The 22,448-nt window shown below is 44.6% G+C and overlaps 1 protein-coding gene across 1 annotated transcript in view; it reads right to left on the reverse strand.

Annotated features, from left to right (window-relative positions):
* Positions 1-5,179: 5,179 nt before the first annotated feature.
* The window catches only part of LOC119401570 (TNF receptor-associated factor 3), a 30,993-nt gene continuing 13,724 nt past the window's right edge, over positions 5,180-22,448 (reverse strand). The window contains exons 3-13 of the mRNA XM_037668469.2: positions 20,133-20,237; positions 19,824-19,985; positions 16,548-16,622; positions 15,053-15,130; positions 14,291-14,392; positions 11,838-11,921; positions 11,100-11,186; positions 8,588-8,641; positions 8,446-8,496; positions 7,032-7,274; positions 5,180-6,374 (exon numbers count right to left, since the gene is read on the reverse strand). Coding sequence (XP_037524397.1) covers positions 6,144-6,374; positions 7,032-7,274; positions 8,446-8,496; positions 8,588-8,641; positions 11,100-11,186; positions 11,838-11,921; positions 14,291-14,392; positions 15,053-15,130; positions 16,548-16,622; positions 19,824-19,985; positions 20,133-20,237 — 1,272 coding nt within the window. The 3' untranslated portion in view covers positions 5,180-6,143. The remainder of the gene's footprint in view (positions 6,375-7,031; positions 7,275-8,445; positions 8,497-8,587; positions 8,642-11,099; positions 11,187-11,837; positions 11,922-14,290; positions 14,393-15,052; positions 15,131-16,547; positions 16,623-19,823; positions 19,986-20,132; positions 20,238-22,448) is intronic.

Consider the following 22,448-nt stretch of genomic DNA (forward strand, 5'->3'; position numbering starts at 1 on the left):
ACGCCCAGTTTTTCTTTCAACCCTCCAAGGAGGAAAACAAAAGGAGAAGGCAGGGGGACTCCTTTTGCTTACCTGGGCAATGTGCCACTTCTCACCGCAAGTAGCACAGTCGAACATATCTTCACGCTTACACATTTCACGACAGGAATGGCAGTAACCGTGTCCCAGGGGATCCCTGTACAGACGGGCCGACACGTTTTCGCACAGTACGCACAGCGCATCCTGCGGTAAGGCGTGGCAGAAAGCGACCCGGAAATCCTTGGGAACACCGTCCTCAAAGTCCCGGAGCAGCACGACGTCCAGCATGACTCTGCAGAAAGTGCGCGTAAGTGCTTCGTGACGCGACTGTTTCTAATCGGAGTGACGAGGAGTCACCGAACGAGAAGTGGCGTTCTAGAAAAAAAAAACATTTAAGACAAGTGCAATGTCCTCGCAAGTGTTAACACCGTTGACTTGATTTAGTTAATAACAACACCTGGAAGCACGCGCTACGGCAGAAATCTATGCTGGATGATTATGTGACACTTGCTGGTCGATGTATTTCCCGCCCTTTCCAGGAGCCAGACGGACTAACAGTTCACTGTGCGGGGAGAGTCAGGTAGAGAAAATAAATCTGCACTTTTTTATAAAAAATTCGCAACTTTGTGTACGCGAGGTTCATTCTAGCGGTATACTACTAGTCTAGAGCATCCCCCACCCCCTCCCTCCCACGACATTTCTTTAATGCGAATCATGGAAAATATATCGAAAGGAATGTGCCGTAATGTTTTATAAATAAAAGTATGTAGGTGTTTACGTGTCACATTCATTCGACGCGACTATATTCGCATATTTTGTTCACAACATATACGAATAGCTCACGCACAAGCGCAGAATAGCAACTGAAAGTTTATTGAAGGAAACACAAATATAAATAACAGGAAAAATCACGTGAACGATTAGAGGTTGGCGGTTAGATAATCTTTTTTTTTTAACGGAGAAACAGCGCTAGCACAGGACGAAGACGACAGGACACAAACGCGGCGCTGACTAACAAACATATTGCGTTTGCACGTCAATATATACAGGGGAAACACAATCGGTATATACATCGGGGAACAAGATAGCGCTGTAAAATTGCCAAATCAGCGTTTTGAAAAGTACAACATTTCATATTTGCGCAGCGATAACGCAGTATGTATGTATAAAAAAGCCCAATTCAAGACGTTAGTACAGATAATCTATATCTGGTTTGTGTAACGTAACCGATGACCTGGCAACGCGCATGCTGCCCTACTTGTGGATATAAAATGCCTCAGCCACTTCTCGCGCTGTCCTATATCAATGCCGAGGCAGCAGCTTTGTTTCATGCAGCAACGGGTGACATTTGCAAACTTTGCAATGCAAGCACAAATTTGACGAAGGCTGAGCCTTCAGCGAAGCCCTGTGATCCATTAGACGATTGTTCAAACACATCCCGGTTTGCCCGATATAGCATTTCCGCAAGACAAAGGATAAGGACAACACCCTTGCTGCATTCAACTAACCCCTCCCGATGATTGACTTCACATCCACTCCACTTTTTCCCTTTGCCTTCTACTTTCCTATCTACTGATGCGCAAACTCGGCCCAACTTGTTCCTAGAAGAAAAAAACCACCTTAACACCATACCAGCTTCCCACCTTTTTGATACGGTGGAAGAGAGCGGGAAGATACGGATAGCAGCCGATGGGCATATCTTTATCAGTGGCCACCCTGTCGCTACCTCATTTTCCTTGCTGTTTGAGTTTATTCAATAAACTTTCACTAAGACACGCCAAGTTTCCTTCAGGAAAGTTATCAAAAGCCACCGGCATTTGATGCGGGCACGACTTGCGCAAAGCAGATTCCAAGCACGATGTGGCGATGCCATTCTTTACTAACATGGAGTGACAAGAAGGAAAATTGAGAATGGGCTTAACTGACCGAGGCGAATACTTCACGTGGTTCACGTGGTTTTTTCTGTTATTTATATTTGTCTTTCCTTCAATAAACTTCCAGTTGCTAGTTGCAATTGTGCGTGTGTCTTCCCTGTCCGTGTTTAGTTTGAGCAATGTTTCGTAGTAATAGCTTTTGAACATATTTGAAAAACCAGCGCGAAAACCGGCACGGACAGAAGTAGAACAAACACACAACACTGCACTCTTATTTCTATGTCAGTGTTTGCGCTAGTTTTTGAAATCTGGTAACGAACTTACACCAGACGGCACAGCTTTCGATTCTTCTGCTATAAGCTATCTAATAGAGGTTTGGGAACCAGTTAAGAAATGACGAGCTATAAGCATGGACCGTATGTGAAAGGACGGCATAGGTAATCTTATGATCGGAGCTTATAAATCCAGCGCTAAGCAGCGCCGAAGCTTTCGCAGGGATAATTGCATCTATTTGCTCCGAAAATTATCGCCGACAGTTCCGGATCGCTCACAGATTACGAAAACAATATGCTTCGCAAGAGTGACGCTACCTGGTAACAAGATTTAATGCGTCGACTGAATCTGAAACTAGAGCGACATGCAGCTTTCAGCCTGAAGCAGATTTATTAAAGTGCGAGTTTTACGAGGAAATATACGGCAACCGATGAATTCGAAACTTGGGCACATCATTGGAGGCGTATCCGCATAAACCGCAGGGGACATTTTCCTAAACAACAAAAAAGCAAGATTAAGGGACCTTATTTCATTTAATTACATTTTAAATTAAGGAAGTAACTATGTACGGTGCTCACGCATTGAAACGCGAAAATTTAGGGCGAAGTAATGCTGGTGCTTTTGATTCCGGTGTCTGCAGATCGCGTCATATCGGCGTAATTTTGACTGTAACACTTACATAAGTGCTGCCATGACGCGGTCATCAACATGACGCGGTCATCTCGAACAATTGTGCATACCAGTCGTCATGGTAAAAAGTGTCGATGTCTAGTTTCATTGCGTGAAGAGCGTACACCCAAGAGCAAAAGTTTACGGAACATGACATTTAAAGAAAACATATATTCCTGCGTTCCCTGTAAACATAGCCTCCGATCAAATACTTTAGTAGTCATTGCCACCAATACAATTACCCACTAGATAAATAGCGTCATTCTCTAACACAGCAGAAATACTCATTTGGCGGGTGTATATACATCGTATTGCTTATGTGGGTGAGACCATGGCGGAACGCGAGAGTGACGCGTCGAATACTGACCGGTATGATGCGACTAACGGAGCCTGGCTCGCGAAGCCTAGTCTATGCAGCTTGAGTACTGATGGGAACTTCGAAGTGTTTACGCCCACACAACAAAAGCGCGAACTCTACGCAACACTTAATGTAACGACAAGACTTCCGTCTTTGTTTCAATAGCGATGAATGCCGACGAGCAGGCTTACCCGAAAAGGTGTGCAGCGAGTGCCAACAGAACGAAATAGCGAGGCCTTTCTTGCAATTTTGTCCTTTGTATACACTTGCCGCTGGGCGTGTCAAACGAAGGCTTCGCGCCCTACCCTAACTAGTAAACGACTGGAAGTCGAACACAAGAATACACAATAGCTATAGGGGCAATTACGGAAATCTCAGAATGGAAACTGGGAAAAAACAGCACCCACCTTGCTTTGCCGGAGCGATGTTTCGAGGCGGCAAGCTGGCCTTACTACAGAAGCCGGCGCGGTGCGATATCCGTTGCCATAGCAACGAACGATAAGCAGGAACCGAAGGTCTCCTGGCTGCATCGTTGCTCTCCGGTCGCGCAGTTGACAAGCGCTACGAAAGCAGGAAACGAGAGACGCGTGCAAAACGAGTGCTTATCACTTTCCGTTTGCGGGTCGCTGCCGATCATCTATAAAGCATCGCGCATCTCTTGAACTATGCTGTACCGAAATTATACCATAGCTAAAAATAACAGGTGTAATCGGCGTTGGTAAGTCCGCGGCGCTGGGGAACATTTAGCATGTTGCTTCGCGCTTTGCCTTCGGTCCTCGCTGTTTCGTCATTGTCAGGGGTTGGCCCGCGTCACTGTGGGGCCAGTTACATAGGTTCCCATTTCTTAGTGAGCCTTCGGCGCTCTAGACATTCTAGACATTTCACACGCATCACTGCTGTCAAAGCCAATGTCGCCAGCGCAGGGCGCGCCAATGCGCAGCAACCAACGTGATTATTTTTTAAATGAAAATTGTGGTCGAGCCGAAGACGTAATGCTTACATTCTATTAAAAAAAGAATCGCGTTCACCCCGCCGCGAAGCAACGTGCTGGACGTCACTTTAGCGAGTGTGTAGAGCTCCCTGTTCCCTCTTCCCCAGCGCCGAGAATTTACCGACGCTCATCAGACCTGCGATAAAGAACGGGTCTAGGGTGGATCCATGGTCTATAACTTCACCGCTTATCTCGTCGAGTCAACGCTTGATTTAAGACGAAATCGGTTTCTTAATTGTTCGAGAAGTTCCCATTACACAGAATTCTATAGGCTCTGAAATGTTTTAAATGAAATGGAGACACTGCCCACCGTGATGTCTTAGTGGCTAACGTATTGTGCTGCTAATCACGAGGGCAAGGGTTCGATTCCCTGTCCCGGCGGCCGCATTTCGTGTGGTAGCTAATTGGTTGGCAAGAATTTTAAATAGTAACATGTACTGACGCGTGGTCGCCACACTGCATTGTTCGAACCACTGAGCTCGGATTCTAGCGTTGCTTCCCTATTTTGAAGGTGATGCTGTATTGTCAAGCCGTGGCCTCCACGATGAGCGCTGATCACGGATAGTGCGGCACACACTATTTACCCGGTGGCGTCACTTGGCAAAAGACTGTTCTGCGCACGCCGCGCGGGCCACGAGTTGCACTGTCTAACACTCCCAGAATAACATGCACGGAAATACGTAGCGAAGTGGACGGGGAACGCCCAAAGTCATAGCTAATTTGCTAGGTCATCGGACGCATTACTCAAAGGTTGTGGGTTCGAGCCCCACCAACGTCAACGGTGTTTTTTTCGACTGCTCCAATTCATTTCAGCTTACGTCGTAACTACTACGCTGCGATTAAAAACTACAATTAATGTCTCCTATGCTTCCCTTGGCTTCATTTTTGGAATTATTAGGTTGTGCAAATACATAAGCGTTGTATTTGATGCAGGAATTGGTTTCAGGTACACCCGGCGAATTCGTTTGTTACACATCATGAACGACAGAACACGTAGCAAATACTTTATTACAAATTCAGCATCAATGCCCAGGCACACGAGACTACATTTTCGATGCCTTTCTCACAAACGGGAGGACATGTTGAAAACAAGTTAAAAACTTCGCGAACAAAAAAAAAGAAGAGTAAGTGGCAGTCACCAGTAAATTACTCACTACTGATTCGCTATGTTTCAGCGTAGAACTGTAGACTGCCACAGGACCTGCAGGTTTTGATTTGCAGTGTTCAAGGTGGAGCTCCATCGGACAAAACGTGAAAGATCAACTGTAGCTTCAAAGGTACATGTATTGCGCCTAAGCACTGAAGAAATTCCATATGTTCAGGAACTTTTTTTTTATATTCACTGTCACAACGTATTGTACTCCCTTCTATATAGAGTCCATATCTTGCCATATGTCCCCATATGGTCCCGGTGCTCAGGAACTGTTTTTTTTATATTCGCTGTCACAACGTAGCGTAGTCCGTAATGCCTACTGAAAAGTTCAGTATGCCATTCCAATAATTCGATATGTTTCCATATGGTCCCTGTGTTATGGAACTAAGTTTTTTAGTATTCGCTGCCACAACGTACTGCACTCCCTAATCCCTATTGAGACGCACCGTATGCCATTCCAATAATTTCATGTTTCCTTACAGAATCCATACGCAGTCCATATGTCTCCATATATTTGAATATAGTACATATGTTTAGAATAACAGAGAGCTGAGCTAGTTGGTAAGTATTCATTCTAAAAAGACAGGGCGTGCAAACACGGACACAAGAAGGAAGTCAGGACACCACAAACGGCGTTTGTGGTGTCCTGACTTCTTTCTTGTGTCCATGTTTGCACGCCCTGTCTTTTTCGAATGAATACATATGTTTACATATATTTGCCATATATTTCCGTAAAAATTTTACGGAAGCATACGGAATTATTGGAATGGTGTACGGAACGTTTCAGTAGTTATGGTGAGGTAATAATTAAATTGGCGGCACGATGATCTTGAATACGACGCAGTTCTGGGAGAGGAATCCTTTCTTGACATTCTCAAGTAGTGGCACGGATATGATCTGAGAGACGCCGAACTTGGGGTTCCGTTGTTCGGATTCCGGTCTCTTCAAGCACTCGACGGCGTGTTCAGCAGAGGCCGCGTGCATTTCGAAATATCGCTGGGCTTGTTCTTCTAGCTGGTTCACAAGAACCACAATGATCTGGAAAAGGCCAAAATGTACAGTTTCTCGTACGGGCTGCGAATGGTTGGAAGTAGGAACATCATTTCCCACGAGAAAGCTCATTAAACAAGAATTTTAATGCAAAGCATTATAATGTTGCTGCACAGATGTTGTTGCACAGGTCACGCCAATGACCTACGACTAAAGCGTAAACATGCAGAGGTCTGTATGAGCAAATCCTTTCGTACTTAATCCTCAGTCTTATCAACAGACATACACAGGCCATAAAATTATTCAGAAATGCGTGGCCCTGAACTCTTTCAAGAAAAATGTTGAAGCTTATCTCCTCTCCTGCCCTAATAATCAATAAGCTGTGCATGAAGAAATGTTATCGTCCTGAGGTTCCCGTTATTGATTTGTAAATTTTTAAAATCTTTATTTATGGTTGTGAAACAATCCTCTTTGTTATCCTGTTTACTTTGATTGAAACTACAATCTGTATGCTTGATAGTATGTAAAGTTCTTGTTTTTGTTGCTGCATCTTCTGAGTGTTTGTATTCGGGTACTGGGGTTCCCTGTCAGGCAGAGCACATCTGTGTTTTGCCCTTGTAACCAACATTTTTCTTGCTTGCAATAAAGAGCTGCACAATTGTACGTGACAGAAAGCATTCGTAATTCAATATATATAGTGCTCACCTTGTTCTTGAAGGGCCAGGAAAGCATGTGGTCGTATTGGCCAGGGCAAATCTGGCAGTTAAACGACAGGTGCGGCGACGACACAATTGAATTACGACCGAAGCCGACTGTGAACTCAACGTGATAACCCGGTGTGTTGATGTACATTGTGCCCGACGAGATTTCCTCGGAAAAGGTCATGGCTGCATTTTTCAGGGCATAGTACGGCTGCAGTTTCCAGATGTGCACGAAGCCTGGTTTTACCTGTACAGGGGAATAATGAAAAGCGACTTTTCATAGCAAAACGAGACAAAGAAATACACGTAGCGAAATCTTCTCGTAGTGGAGTCTGTTTTGTGCATTCTGTGCAAGTTGTGTAGGCAGTTTTTGTAGCCAAAAGTTCTAGGACCATGGACATGTGCCTCAAAGGCGTAGAAGCCAACGAAAACGTTGGTGACGTACCTAAGAGTGAACACGTATGTAGGACCGCCTGTAGGCTTGACATGCTCCCCAAATGTGCGCGTATTTATGTCAATCTCTGCCTTTTTATTCGGTCTCTCTTTTTGCCCTTTTATGCCCTCCCCAGTGCAGAGTAGTAAATCGCACGTGCGTCTGGTTAACCTCCCAGCCTTTCCTTAATTCCCGCTCTTCTACCCCAAACACATGGGTACTCTTATTCGGATTGTGCATAAAGTGCTAGCTATAACCAGGAAACTAAGCAAACAAGGTCCAGTTTCCTGGCTGTATCTAGAACTTTACGCAGGACATGATTAAGATCGTATCACGGTCATAAGCATTCTTGAGAATGTTTAAGGTTTCATGGTGAGTGAAAGGTCAAGGCTTGGGAGCGTCTAACACGTCATTATTATTCACAGCAGCGCTATAGTAATCTAGAAATAAAGCTAAATGTAAAACACGATTTCCGCCACCAGTGGGACATTCTGGAACACAAGCGCCATGACGTAGTAGGGCCTCAGTACAATCAATCACAAGTATTTAAAGCTACCCACGACAAAAAAAGAACATTTCGGTGGATTACAAGACGGAATAAAGTGCAACTTGTGCATTTCAGTCTGATTCAAATAAAGAACTAGACGTTACCCTTGAGAACCACGCGAGTTCGGTTTTTGTCGGGCAGTGCGGTGTTTTGCCACACAGTCGGCTGTCGGGCAGTAAAGGGCTGGCATGGCGAATGCTACGTCACAAGGCCGTTCTCGGAGGCGGGTAGTTTGAATGATGCTAACGGCATGCGGACCGCTAAAGCACGATTTTCTTTCAAACTTAAGCATTTCCTTGGTAAAAAACAATCACGATGAAGTTTCCCGAACGCTATTTTAACGATGAACGTTAACTTGATATATGGCTTAATAGCACACTCTAATGTGCACGTGACATTCGCAATTCATTCGTGAAGGAGGTTTATATAATTACATACGGGGTCCAGATGTACATCGCGGGTGATGCGCTCCACAGAATTTTTTGTCTCCTGCAAATGATGGAACATGAAATATGGTAAAACGAAAAAAGTTAGAGAGAACTTGACAGAACCGACATTATGGCTTGAAACCTATACTTACAGCAATTTGTTCGGAAAGTTGACCATTTTCAATGTTCCGTTTCGTTGTTAGTGCCTGGCAAACGAAAGGAAAGAGATCACTTCAGTGCTTGCTTTTAGAGAAACGTCGTGAATGTAGCTGTTCGATTAGGCTAGGGCAGTGCATTAACCAAGTCTTTCTATTTAATGCTAGTAAGTAGTTGCACTATCTATCTGACATCATAATCAGGACTTTGATAAATTGTGTGCTAGCCAAAATTGTATCTCATAACACTCAAAGGGCACGAATGCATAGCCCAATGTGGCTAACCAATCTACTTCTGCTGAAATTTGCATCGCGAAGTTGAAGTTTTCAAAGGAAACGGTTGTATTCAGCTAAAGCGAGATAAAGCAGTTACATCTCGTTCATTCATCAAACGAAGATGAAGTTTACTCGACTACAGAGTTTGAATGTTTATGCTGCCAGGGTGGTGCGTGGTTGAGGCGCTCACCTGCAAAGTGGCGGTTTCGTTACATTTCGATGGAGGCGATATGGTAGAGGTCCGTGTGCTTTAAGTGCATGTTCGAGAACACAAGGTGGTACAAATTTCCGGAAGCCTCCACTACGGCGTGCCTGATAATGATATCGTTGCTGTGGCATATAAAACTCTACAAATTATTATTGTTATTATTAGAGTTTGCATCTTTCGTGCTTTTTCAGACAATAGCGTTGCACGAATCGACGATGAGTGTTGACACCTACTCTGAAGTACACATGTATGTTTCAGTTGAATTGAGTCTTGAAGGTACGTTCTGGTGGTATAGCAAGTGCAAAAAAAGAAAAGCATCGATGCACGCTATGGACCAGGGGGGCCTGGTGGACAGGGCGCAGCGAACAACCAGGGCCCATGGCATCATAGACTGAAGACGCCGTCTACCTTGAGCAAATATGGCGGCTGCTCCTTATAGCGAAATCTCATTGCATTCCATTTCATTTTGTAACAAAATCTATGTCTAGCTATATTCCCATTGCAAGCGAGGTGAACCACCCTGCCTTTCCTCTTGGTATCTCTTTCTCTTTCTTGAAGTGCAAACTAGTAGACTTTCAACTGAACCTTTATAGTCCACTAACGCAGACCTGCGTTGCCCTTGCAAACAGTCGCTCAGTGGCTGCGTTATGGGCGTTTCTTGTAGGCTCAGTCCGGTAAAATAAAGCAAATCATTACCACCACTCACTCGTGGCTCTGCTTAGTTTCACTGCCTTGTTACAGAGAAAATGAAAGCGCACGGTTGACGTCTGTGGAAGGTCACTTGCCACGAAATTTGATCAGAACAGGCTTCTCTGAGATGTGAAACGTGAGTGGATGGACCCGTAGGCGATGTCTTGCTATAAGCAAAGATTGTGGGTTCGGTTGCTTTTTTTTTTCATCCACTTTCACTTTCCTCTGTGGCGTGGTTACTATACAACAACTGTAGGCTCCAGACAACGCCCCCTATGTTTCTTTTTATTGAAATGGAAAATAAATGAAGGAGTTGTCACCATTGCTTGGTGACGGCTACCCCTTTCCACATAGTTGTTAGGATAACAAAATAAATAAATAAATAAATAAATATATATATATATATATATATATATATATATATATATATATATATATATATATATATATATATATATACATACATACATATGTACGGTCCTACAAGTTCAAGAACTCAGTAGCCATCGCAAATATTAGTGTATTAAAAAAAAACGCTGGAGCACTTTCATTGCTTTATGGTTTATCCTAGTCGGCCATGGGCCTACCAGCGTGTGAAGTTCCTGTTCGAGTCGCTGTCTATGTGTGACGTGCTTGGGACAGTTGAGCAACAGATGATGCACATCCTCGTTGTCGTGGCCGCACGAACGTGTTGACGATGATGCTCGATGAATCCGAAATAAGAAGTGTTTTGTGTAAGCAGTTCCGAGTCTTAGGCGATGAATGAGTGTGTCGATATGTCTTGGGAGTTGGGGGTCTAATTGGCACTCAAGGTTAGGGTCAACAGCGTACAAGATCGATTCCTTTGTGCTGTCTGGGAACCAGGTGGATAAACATAATTCACGTTTTGTTCCTCGTAAAATTCTGTTTATATCACATTGGGATACAGGTATGAGGCGGGGTTTTTTTTTGCGAGTCAACCTTGTGAAGCTAACAAATCATGATGCCAAAGAAAACATAGGGGACATCATTACGCCCCCTATGTTTTCTTTGGCATCATGATTTGTTAGCTTCACATGGTTGACTAACAAAAAAAAAGAAACAGGCCTCTCAATCCTTTCCACTTCTTTCATTCATTTCTGAAGCATACAAGATCAACTGGCAAACGTATGATACAAAAGATTATGAGAGCAAAATGCAAAATACGGGACATGGAAACACGCAGGCATAAGCGTGCGCAGGGCTTGTCATTAGGGGGTCAAGGTCTCATTGAACTGAAAGTGCCAGTCACGTCACGTAAAATACAAAACGCTGCAGGATGTTTTCTCTTTGTGCACTCAGAAGTGGAATTCTCACCTGAAGTTCCTTCTCTAGCTTCAACACTTGTTGTTCCAAGTCGGCGCGCAGTTCTTTCTCAGCATTGGCAGATTGCTGAAGATCCACCTGTGTTGAACATTCGTGTGGAAAAAAATTATTAGAATAGCAGGTGGCCTTGATAAGTTATTTAAACATTATGCTAACCTTCCGAAGACAGTTGAAAGCGGCGTCATGGTTTAAGAGTGGTCTTATTTTAATGAGTGAAGTTTTGTGGACATTCGAGACGATAGGGGCATAAGTGCTCACGTTTTGAACATGTGCACATGTTGCTTGACATTTTAAGGGTTACTAAATTGGATACTGCAAAATCAGCTGGTCCTATATGGGCTTACTTAAAACGCCTATTGTCCACAGCAAATGCTTTCAACGACAGAAGGGGAACGTGGATGATCAGTATGTTGATTTCTAGAAACGTCCCCTCACTCCTTTAACATGTAGATTTTCGCCGCAATCAGTGTATTTCATTTTCCGGGCACAAGTTCGCCCAAAAGAAGAGTTTAGTTTTCAATGACTCGAATGGTGTCTTTACAGTCGTGACCACGTGAGAGTATCACACAAAAGCAGTGCTAGATTTTGTACTTTCCTTTCTACACCCTGGATTGTAACCCAGTGTAACTCATGTAGCTTTAAGAGAACTTACGTTAACAATGGTGTTTCGTGAAATAGGCCTATCATCTCAGGAGTACTAGAGGTTTATGGGGAGTGAATGACAATTACCATTTTTCTTTCCATTACTCGCATCTTCTCCTCGTACTTTTCTGTAAGAGTATTTGAGAGCTCTTGGGATGTTTTCCTAAGGTCCTGCAAAAACGAGAAAACGGGTAAGAAGAAAAGTGTTACTACTACAAAAGTGTTACGGCACGATACCAAAAAATATTTAATAAAAAGTGCGGGCAGTTTGCACTAAGTCGCGCAAAGCTTGGCACAGCGTGTCGCTCGTACTACCCGTCTAATAATAATAATAATATAATAATATCTGGTGTTTAACGTCCCAAAACCACGATATGATTATGAGAGACGCCGTAGTGGAGGGCTCCGGAAATTTCGACCACCTGGGGTTCTTTAACGTGTACCTAAAGCTAAGTACACGGGCCTCAGGCATTTTCGCCTCCATCGAAAATGCAGCCGCCGCGGCCGGGATTCGATCCCGCGACCCGTACTACCCGTCGACCGACACGTCTAGCTTCGAGATGCGCGGCTTCCTCCTCGGGTACGCACTTTTTTAGGACGCCCCATTACTTTCTGCACACGATCGGGGGCAGTCAGGCTATGCACTATGGAGCGGAAGTTGCGTGCGATGCCTCCATCGGTGGCCATGGCTTAGCTACTGCGCATGCGCGGCATAACCAGGTGGTGCGGTATCTGGTCAATGGACGACGCGATGCTTGCTTCCTCTTTCTTTCTATCTTTTCTCCTTCTCTCTCTACTTCGCTCTCTTTCGTTGATGTTCTCTCTGTCTCTATCTTTTTCTTTCTGCATTTATTTCTCTCTATTTCTACCCGTCCCATTCTTTCTGTGCTATGCTTTACTCTCTCTCTCCTCCTCCTCTACCCCCTCACCATCACATCTCTCCTTCTCACACTCACTTCCCTTTCCAACCCCCTTGCTACACTATACTATAAAGCTATGCTATGCTCCGCTAGTGTGCTTGCATAGCCGAGTGGTTAGACGCTCCCCTTCGGATTGAGGTACGCGGGATCGAATCCTGCGTCGTGAAGAATTTTAGTTTCTTTTCCTTTCTTCCTTTCCTTCCCTTCCTTTCCTTTCCTTTCCTTCTTCCCGTCCTTCCTTCCCTTCCTTTCCTTCTTCCCTTCCTTCCTTCCCTCCCTTCCTTTCCTTCTTCCCTCCCTTCCGTTCCTTCTTCCCTTCCTTCCTTTCCTTTCCTTTCCTTCTTCCCTCCCTTCCTTCCTTCCCTTCCTTTCCTTTCCTTCTTCCCTCCCTTCCTTTCCTTTCCTTCTTCCCTCCCTTTCTTTCCTTTCCTTCTTCCCTCCCTTTCTTCCCTCCCTTCCTTCCTTTCCTTATTCCCTCCCTCCCTTCCTTCCTTTCCTTATTCCCTCCCTTCTTCCCTTCCTTCCTTCCTTCCTTCCTTCCTTCCTTCCTTCCTTCCTTCCTTCCTTTCTTTCTCTCTCTCTTTCTTTCTTTCTTTCTTTCTTTCCTTCTTTCCTTCTTTCCTTCTTTCCTTCTTTCTTTCTTTCTTTCTTTCTTTCTTTCTTTCTTTCTTTCTTTCCTTCTTTCCTTCTTTCCTTCTTTCCTTCTTTCCTTCTTTCCTTCTTTCTTTCTTTCTTTCTTTCTTGCTGTGTTCGTTCTCAGGGTTATTACAGGCCACGCCGTAGCGGTGAGTAGTGGGATTTGCCCAAGTTCTATGACACATACCCGTTCGTGATTATGATAGTTTTCAGGCACGGTCACACAAGCATGGGATTGAAGCAGCTTAAATCACACCTGCATTCGAATAAGAAGAGATAGAGCTAATTTGGCGTTGATATTTTAACAGCACGACCTTTTTTTTTCTGCTAAAAAGTCCGGGTCTAAAAAGAAACCAGGAATTGTGGATGACTGTTTTAAAAACGCGCGTTAAATACATAAAGGTTCAAAATTGTTAGGCTTATGCTAAATGATTAACTCAAACTACCTCTTTGGGCTCAGCACTTTAGCTATGGACGAGCGTGTTTGTATTATTGGCAAATACTATATTTTTGTATTACACACTCTGCAATCACTGTGATAAAGATGCTTCGTTAATTTTAGAAATAATCAAAAGAATAAAGAAAGGGTACTTGAAACATTTCACGTGCACACCGACATTGCACTTCCTCTCCATGACGTCATTCATACAAAGCACGCGTTTGCCCGGAGAAAGCGGTCGGCGCGTGGCAGCATGAAAAGCAAGCAATGTCTAGGCTTGCATACGCTGAGAATGAGGCCTGCTTGATGTGCTGTAGGCGGCGCTAGTCATCAGCTAAAGAAATAGCTATGTTAGAGTGCATCAAAGAAGCGTCCTATATGTTGGACTCTGGGCATATATGGGTTAATGTGCCGTTTCGTTACTATGTCGCAAATGTTGAGATGCTTGATGGCGATTCTTGAGAACTGTACAGCGCGAAGAAAGACGTAAGGAAGGACACAACGCTGTGTGCTCCTCCGTAAGACCAATGCTTGAGACAACTTACCTGGTTCTCTCGTTCCAGGTGGCATATTTTACGAACAAGGAGTTCGCTGTGGCGATTGCCTCGGGTGTCTCCTTCGTGGACACCCATCTCTCGCCTTGCTGCCTGTTTCATGACACCATACAATTAACTTATAAGACAAATGAAACAAATTAGTCCCGCTGCCGGTTGTGTATAAGGACTGCGAGATCGCGAAAGGTGCACAGCATTAACGAAACGCGTTATTGGGTTAAGCTATCTACAGTGCTAAAAAAAAGAAGCGAAAAAAATAAGCAATGGTGAAGGTGGAGAAAATGATGTCGCCCAACGCTGACAAAAATTGGACAAGTTGTTCTGGACAAGTTTTAAGTTCTTCAGTATAACGTAACGGGCAGGAGGCATAGCCAGAGTTTTTTGCTGAAGGGTTTGGGGGGGGGGGGGGGTGTACAACTACATTTTATTCATGTTCTTGCGTGTGTTTGCATGTGTGCGTGTATATACATACACATTCGAAATTGAAAATTTTTGGGGTGTTTTGAACCCCCTTAACCTCTGTGGCTACGGCAGCGGTTTGGCCGACTGGCACAAAAAGCATATCCAATTTTGGGCGTTTAACTGCATGTTGCAGTCAAATAAGAGAGACGTTGGTAATTGTATCACCGACCAATATTTCCCCTCGGAAAGGCATGAAAATTATTAAAAATGTCTCAGAGGTGTTCCAACTAATCGGCATTCGAACTCAATTCGTGTCGTAGAACTCAAGTATGCTCGCAAAGATTTTCTTACCTTGAAGGCACAGCCCAACTGTTTGAACGAACATTCGACAGGCTTCAGCTCGCAGACAGGCTCATGGTACTGCTCAAGCTGAAAGCAAGATTGCGACAAGGGCAAAGTGGTAAGGAAGCTTAACGGGAAATTCCACTTTCAGCTAACTAGAATAAACAGACATGCTTTGCAGTTGAAGTAAATATTGCGTCTTTTAAGGGAGCCCTGCAACACTTTTTAGCTCAGTCAGAAAACGCTGCCGATCGGTAGTCGAGGCTCATGAGAGTACGCGAGCGAAACATTACAGCGCAGCACGCGGCCTGGCATTTTCAATTAATTGTCAAAGTGAGGTAGAAATAGCTCCGTTTCTTCTCTACAAATGACGCCTATACTCAAATGACCACGCCATATACCCAAATTCACGGCCATTGGCTGATTTGAGACTATAGCTACTGCGCCCGCCGCGGGAGGCTGCCCCGTGCCCATGCCCGTGCCCGCGCTCGCGATCTCACTGAAGGTAAGCCGTGCGTTCAAAGGCAGAAAAAGAAAAGTGCTCAAGGTCATGACGTGCGCGTGACGTAACTTCTTTCTCGCGTGCCATGCCTCCCTGCTTAGCTTCCAGCGCGTTCGTCGGGACGAGAGAAGAGAGAAAGCAATAGGTGGATAGCAAAATGACGTCTTCCGGTTCGATGCCTAGCTCTTCGCTGTTCCAAGGTGTGTGCCGTTTAGTGTAATCGGGGATAAAACACTTGCTTTCTGCGACTCGGTTGTTACCAGTTATCTTGCCTCCTCCCCGATTACACTGAACCGCACACAACTTGAAGCAGCGACGAGCTGAGCCTTGACGGTTCCTAGAACCGGAAGTGCTGTAGCAGACGACGCGCAATCTCTAACTCCGCTCGTACTTGACGTATTCTAAAAATTTTTGCGGCGGTTCATTCGTGAGGCAATAACCTCCTTTAGTGATGCCATTCGATGGTTACTTGGAAAAGTGCTGCAGCACTCCTTTAAAAGCAGAGCATGCACTATCAGATAAGTCATAAATGAGCGCCGCGAGTAAATGTAGACGATATGGTGATCTGTTACGCAGAGATGGGGACCGGGAACCGCACCCACAACTCTCGTTTTATGCAGTAGAACATAATAGTCACTGAAGCAGCATCGGGCTTACAGTGCTGCTTAATCATTGGCTTAGTGAAGCAGCAATGGGGGCAACATTTGTTTCAAGAAAGTCGTTGAAATAAGCGCAAATCATAAACCACGAACAGAAAGAAAAAGCTGGCATACTTTTTAAGCATTGTGCAGAAAGTGAAAATTGAATGTAGAGAAAAGCTACTACATGCTGAGGCATAGTTCTTCCTGAAAGACATTTCTGAACTAACACAACAAATAATAACAACACGAAGAAAATATTTCTAGAACAAATCACATTCTATTATACTGTTATTAATGTTTTTGTACTCTAGCGATAGGCCCATTAAAAAATGAAGAGAAATGTTGTGAAGCTAGACGTTACCTCTTCGTAAGTTTTGAAGTCCATATCGCAGTGTTTACACGTTCCGGGACGCTGGTCACAGTTTGTTTCATGCTTCTGCATTTAAAAAAAATGGACAACATTACGAACAGTCAAATCAGGCATGATCAGCACAGGTGTGTTAAAGGGTCCCTAAACCAACCCCAGATCGAAAATTTGTTTTATGGTGGCATTTGTGAACGAGCCTTCAAAGAGCATGCTACCAGAAGAATTTGGTTAGGCACAGAACGTATATCCGTCATTGTTGTGGCCAAAATATGGATGCGTATTTACGCATGGCTCATTCCTGCAGCGTACTCACGCACAGAGCAAAATGCAGTGGGAATGACCTCCTCGGTCATGACTACTGAACTAATGTCAAGAGCTTCTCCTACCCTTCCCCCTTCCTTCTGAGATGATGACGTCCTCTTTTCCGGCCCAATTCCAATTAAGCTGCAGGACACGACCATACGGACAGGGCGATGCTTGTACTGAAGTCGACGGCGAAGCAAGCACCACTACCATTACCCGCTGTAAAATTATTGTGAAGCGAAGTTAGGGCGCAGAGATGGAAAAATTGGTTCTAGAAAGTAAATAAAAATGAGAGTTTCACCGTAAGGGCGAACAAATAAATGCGACAGCGACAATTCGCAATGTTGTACGAAGTAAGGAGAGTGGCTAACTCTTTTGGATCAGATCTCGCGTAACTACAAAATGCTGGTGTCAGGGTATACGGCCGGGGCGATGGGAATGCGTGGATCGATTTATCGATTTAGACTTCATACGAAACATGACGGCTACGACGATGCCAACGGCAAAACCCGTCGAGAGTGTCGATATAATTGCTATCGCAATAATTACATTACGAATTACTTTTTTAAAGCGTTTCGCAAGATAATTAAACTGCATTACCAATTACAGCTGGCCAAAAGTAATGCCATCACATTATTATTTCTTTCAAAAACAGATGAAATTAAATTCATATTACATTAAAAAAATAATTTTCGAGTGCTGTTGCCCTCCATGAATGTTATTCCAGGCTTCGAGTTCCGATGCCTCGCGACTTTTCTGTGGGTCTGCCTCGTTCCCACACTTTTTGTTTGGCACTAAGATTGACTTGCCTTTGTTGTTTTCTTTTCCTTTTTTTAACAGGAAAGTGTTTTATGCCGAGCTTCACCAAGACTTCAGCGACGTATTTCCGTTACGGAAATGACGATAAAAACTACACACGACCAGATGGCAAAGAAAAAGTTCCATCAACGGTAGTCGAACCCCCGACCTCTCGGTCCACGACAACAGGTGCCAAGCATGCTGTCCACTGCGCCACAGTCACAGGCTCTGGAGGCGTTACAAACGCGCCTTTTATATCTCTGACTTTGCTCTCACAGTGATCTTGGTCGGCGAGAAGGTGTCGCCGTCTGGAGCGGTAAAGTGAATACATCATGACCGCAGCCTCCGCGCTTAGATCCTGCAACGCGTCGTTTTTACGCGTCCGTCCCATTCAGCGCATAGGAGAAGTGCAATTTTGTCAACGCCTTAACACACCTCGAGGTGGCGACCTTAGCCAAAGCCTCGGCTAAAGTGTACCTTGACCCCGATCATAGCATCCATCCATATTAAAAAAAATCACAGCATATCCACGGAGTGAATGATGATGAGTGGGCGAAGCTGCGGAGGTTCATCGGTAAACCGTGAATCTTCCGTGAATTCTGCCCAGTACATCATCACCGACGTGAGATCGGGCGCGTTTATACTAAAGGTTCGATGAGTTATGAGGACTTGCAGCTGACTTTAATTTTACATGTACGTTGTGAATTTTCATTGTTTAGAAAACCATTGCTTTAGAAAACATCTGGCGTCTTTCGTTAAGCAGCTGGCGTCTTTTCATTTTGCTTTAGAAACATCTGGCGTTCTTTCGTTTTGCTTTTACAAAACATCTGGCGTCTTTCGTTGGTTTATTTCATCAATCAACGGCGTTTTGAACAAAATTTTGATTGTTTAATCACGCACAGGAGAAATCTCACCAGGCACTACCTTGGAGGTAAACAATGGCTGCTAATGGGAATGAGAGACAGAAGAAGTCGGCTTTTAGCTAACACTTACACTTCTACTTCTACTAACGTTTCCTACTGGAACATGCCAATGGCTGCTAATGGGGAATGAGAGACAGAAGAATTCGGCTTTTAGTTAACGCGCACGCTGCGAATTTTTTATTGTTCAACAACGCACAGGAAAAATTTCCCACCGGCACCACCTTAGAGGTCAAAGCGTAAGACTGGTTACGCACTACGACTACGACTACGAGGGACGAACGGGTGCCGCCTTAAGGAGCTTCGCCCCTAAAATAACTCTGCGACGCGCGCCTGCCTCGCCTGGCTATAACAACGCGCTCCACGCTTGCGCTCGCCCCGAGAAAAGTCGCGGCCGGTCTAGAGGGTAGTCACGACGCGCGTGGCGTGTCCCTGTTCTCCGGCCGTGGTGTTTAATAACTCTTTAACGTGCCGCGGGATGGCGACCTTAGCCCAAGTTCTGCGTCGAATCAGCGACGCTGTTCTAGTTGTCACACCGCTTTCTCTGATTACGCTCTCACCGTTAACTACTACAGCTACCACAAAGATTTGTTCAATCATTTATCATGGACGTTAGTCGTCGGGATAAGAATGTACCACAAAGAGTTAGCATGGGTGCATCCCCGTTAAACGGTGCTATAGCTGCCAAACACCAACAGACATTGTGCAAGCTCTATTATATCAATGTACAGTAAACATTCAACTACTTGTGTAAGGACATGTTTTATTTTCGTGTTATACCAATTCCTTTTACGGAGGGATCAACCATGTTTTTGTCGATTTTCTATGCCACAAGGGAAGCGGACATGCTATAACTTATGTAAAAGTATTTGGGAATGTAATGAGTAATTTTCGTGCAATTGCTTGCTGATGGGGATGGGGAACTCTGAATATGATGGGAAACTGACGGAACTTGCTGCAGACGATGCGCATCTCAACTGCCGTCACGAACAGGAAGTCGACAAAGCGCAGCAAAAAGTCGCGAACATGTCGCACGCCGAGTTTGAGAATCTGCTTAAGATTCTATTCGTGCCGGGGAAACCCTAAATGCTTACCCCAAACTTTGACGTCATTGACGCATTGGTAAACGGAGCAGTGGGAACTATACGAACGAGAATCGCTGGGTGGTCGTGCGACGCACTTTCTCAGGTATTAAAGTAGTGGAGCTGCCATACGTTTGTTTTTAAAAGACGTGTGCGATTAAACTCACCCGTTTTTCGCAGGCGAGAACGTCTTCACCGCAGAAAGTGCATTCCACCAATCTTTTAGGGCAGTCGTTCTGCATGTGGTCGGCTAACACTTTCACTCCATACACACCGCCGCAGAGAGAGCACCTCGCTTTTCCTTTCATGCCACACCTCTTGTAATGTTTCTGCAAAATTCCAGTGCGTAGTACTTAAGCACGAAGCAATGATGACTGCGTGAAAGGATGCACCGAATTACTGGCCCGATGTCTCGGTCGTAAAACCGTCGTAGCCAAAGCAGACATGACAGTTGTTTGCGGCGGAATGAAACTTACAAGAACATCCTGCAACTTTCCATTGAAATCGCAACCCTTGATTCCGTTGGGGCAAGTAGATGGTATATCCTCCAAGAGTGCCCATTCTTGATGATTATCTTCCAACTGTGAAAAGAAAATAAAACTTTTCAAGGAAGGAAGCAAGAAACAAGAGGAATGACAGGGAGGTTAGCCAGTTCTTAGACCGGCTGGCTACCTTGTGCTGGCGAAGGGGTAAGTGGGATAAGATATGATAGAAGAAAATTTTTACAGCGGAGATGTGTAAGCTTAGGGTAATTCCGGCGTGGGACGCAAAAACTAGGGCGGGTATGCGCCACTGAAAGCGGGTATGTGCCAAGCAGCTAGTAGCATTGCATAGCCGTGCCTTGTACAGTACAGCAATGGGCTGGGAAAGGCAAGTCAGGGTGAGGAGGAAGGAAAGTCGGAGGGCACAGGGTAAGGCATGGCATGACGTTCTCGTAGTATAGTTTTTGCGCCACAGACAGTGGGTATGTGCCAAGCAGCACCTAGCATAGCATATCCATTCATAGTACAGTATAGCAAGGTGCGAAATAAAAGTGAGTGTGAGGACGAAAAAGTGAGGAAGAGTGATGTGAGGGTTAGGAGGAGGCAAAGGAGGAGGGAGGGCAATTTAGAAAAAGATGAGGAAAACAGACAAGAAGAAGACGAAGACGTTCGAAAGATAAGGAAAGAAAGCATGAAAGAAATAAACAGAATGAGAAGGTGAAAGAAGGGCTCAATCTACGTTCACCTGGTGGTGGCGCTTGCTGGCCAACTCCTCTCTTTATTCAGATTGCACAGGCGTGAAACTGGTTCTAATTTTTTAAAATTATATACAAACTTCACGTACTTCACTGTTATATTCACAAAAGCGGAGATGGAGCACTTCAATTTTATAATTTTCAGGATGCAGGAGCTCACAGTTGATACTACTCTCGCTTTTAACGAGAGAAGTTTTACTTCTGACGCAAACTGTCCGTCCTCTTGAGTTGTGAAAACCCCTGGGCGTGTTGGTAGAGACTATGAAATCGGAGTTAATTTGAGGTGGAGCCTACTGATCTGCAACAGCGCTGATCATGGTGCCCTTTAAGCTAAAGGTACAACAGTTGCACACAGGAACCATGACCGCTTTTATGAGTAAAGATAAGCGTCGCATGAAATGTGAGCTGCAAACAAAAGTTGATCGTTGAAAGAGGCAGACCGTCCTATCGGAACACTTGCGCAGGGACACGGTGAGCTCAAACTTTGCACCGACTCTCAGCCTATCAGCAAGAAAACTGAATGTTTGTCTTTCTTTTTCAACACCGCCAGTTCATGGCGTTATCAGTCGAACTTGAGGCTGCTCGTGGCCTTTCAAGTGGCCTTTCAAGGATTAATCTGAGCAAAGGGTACCAGTGCAAAAGGTACTACTGCAAAAGGAATCGAGCAACGAGGGGCGTTTGTCCCACCGTTTGACATCGTGTACGGATGGCACAGTACATTTATACCATTCGGCCTCAAAAATTTTTGGTCCAAGGTTGCCTATAGTGATAGTCTGACTAATCAAATCATAGGAAACTTTATTTTACTTTATATACGATAAGGTGGGACCAAAAGCCATGATAACGGCTTTGAAAAGTTTCCTGACCCTTGCGTTTGGCATATCCGTTACGTAGGAGATGCGGCACCACTCATCACAATAGTTATTACTTTGAAAGTAAGTACCGTATTATCAGCAAGGTCTCTTGCGAAGAATATTCATAGATATTTTAGGACATCGCAACATGGAACATCCGCTCGTATCACCTCAAGCGTAGCGAAAAAAAAAGAGTCTGCGGAGCAGTTCAGATGTCTAAATCTCAGCCTGTGTATCTCCTTGGGTTGCAGCATTTGTATGTGGAAAACGCACAGAAACGGACACAAAAGTCACGCGATGGTGTACGGTGCCTACAAGAGCGTTCACAATAAATAATGTGAGATGAGACACGCAGAGCAATGAGTAATATGTGTAATATAATTGTAAAGTAAATATATGAACATGCACATAAAAAACACAGAAACAGAGCTAGGAGAGCAGGAGAGAAAGCAGCACGAGGTGTTCGAATCTGAAGTAAGCTTATTGGCCGAAATTTGTATTCCCACATTTTTCGAAGAGGTTCAGTTATGCTATTATCGTGGCGCGCACCTTTAATTTGTCTAATGGCATCTTCATGAAATCGCACCGGTGCGCACCGGGGCGCCCCGGTGCACCGTTTCGTCCAATCATCGTAGCGCCTTGGTGCCCCGGTGCGCACCGGGGCGATTTGTCGAAGATGGCATAACTGTTCATCATGAAGC

This window comes from Rhipicephalus sanguineus, chromosome 8, assembly GCF_013339695.2.
Source record: "Rhipicephalus sanguineus isolate Rsan-2018 chromosome 8, BIME_Rsan_1.4, whole genome shotgun sequence".
Classification (NCBI taxonomy): domain Eukaryota; kingdom Metazoa; phylum Arthropoda; class Arachnida; order Ixodida; family Ixodidae; genus Rhipicephalus; species Rhipicephalus sanguineus.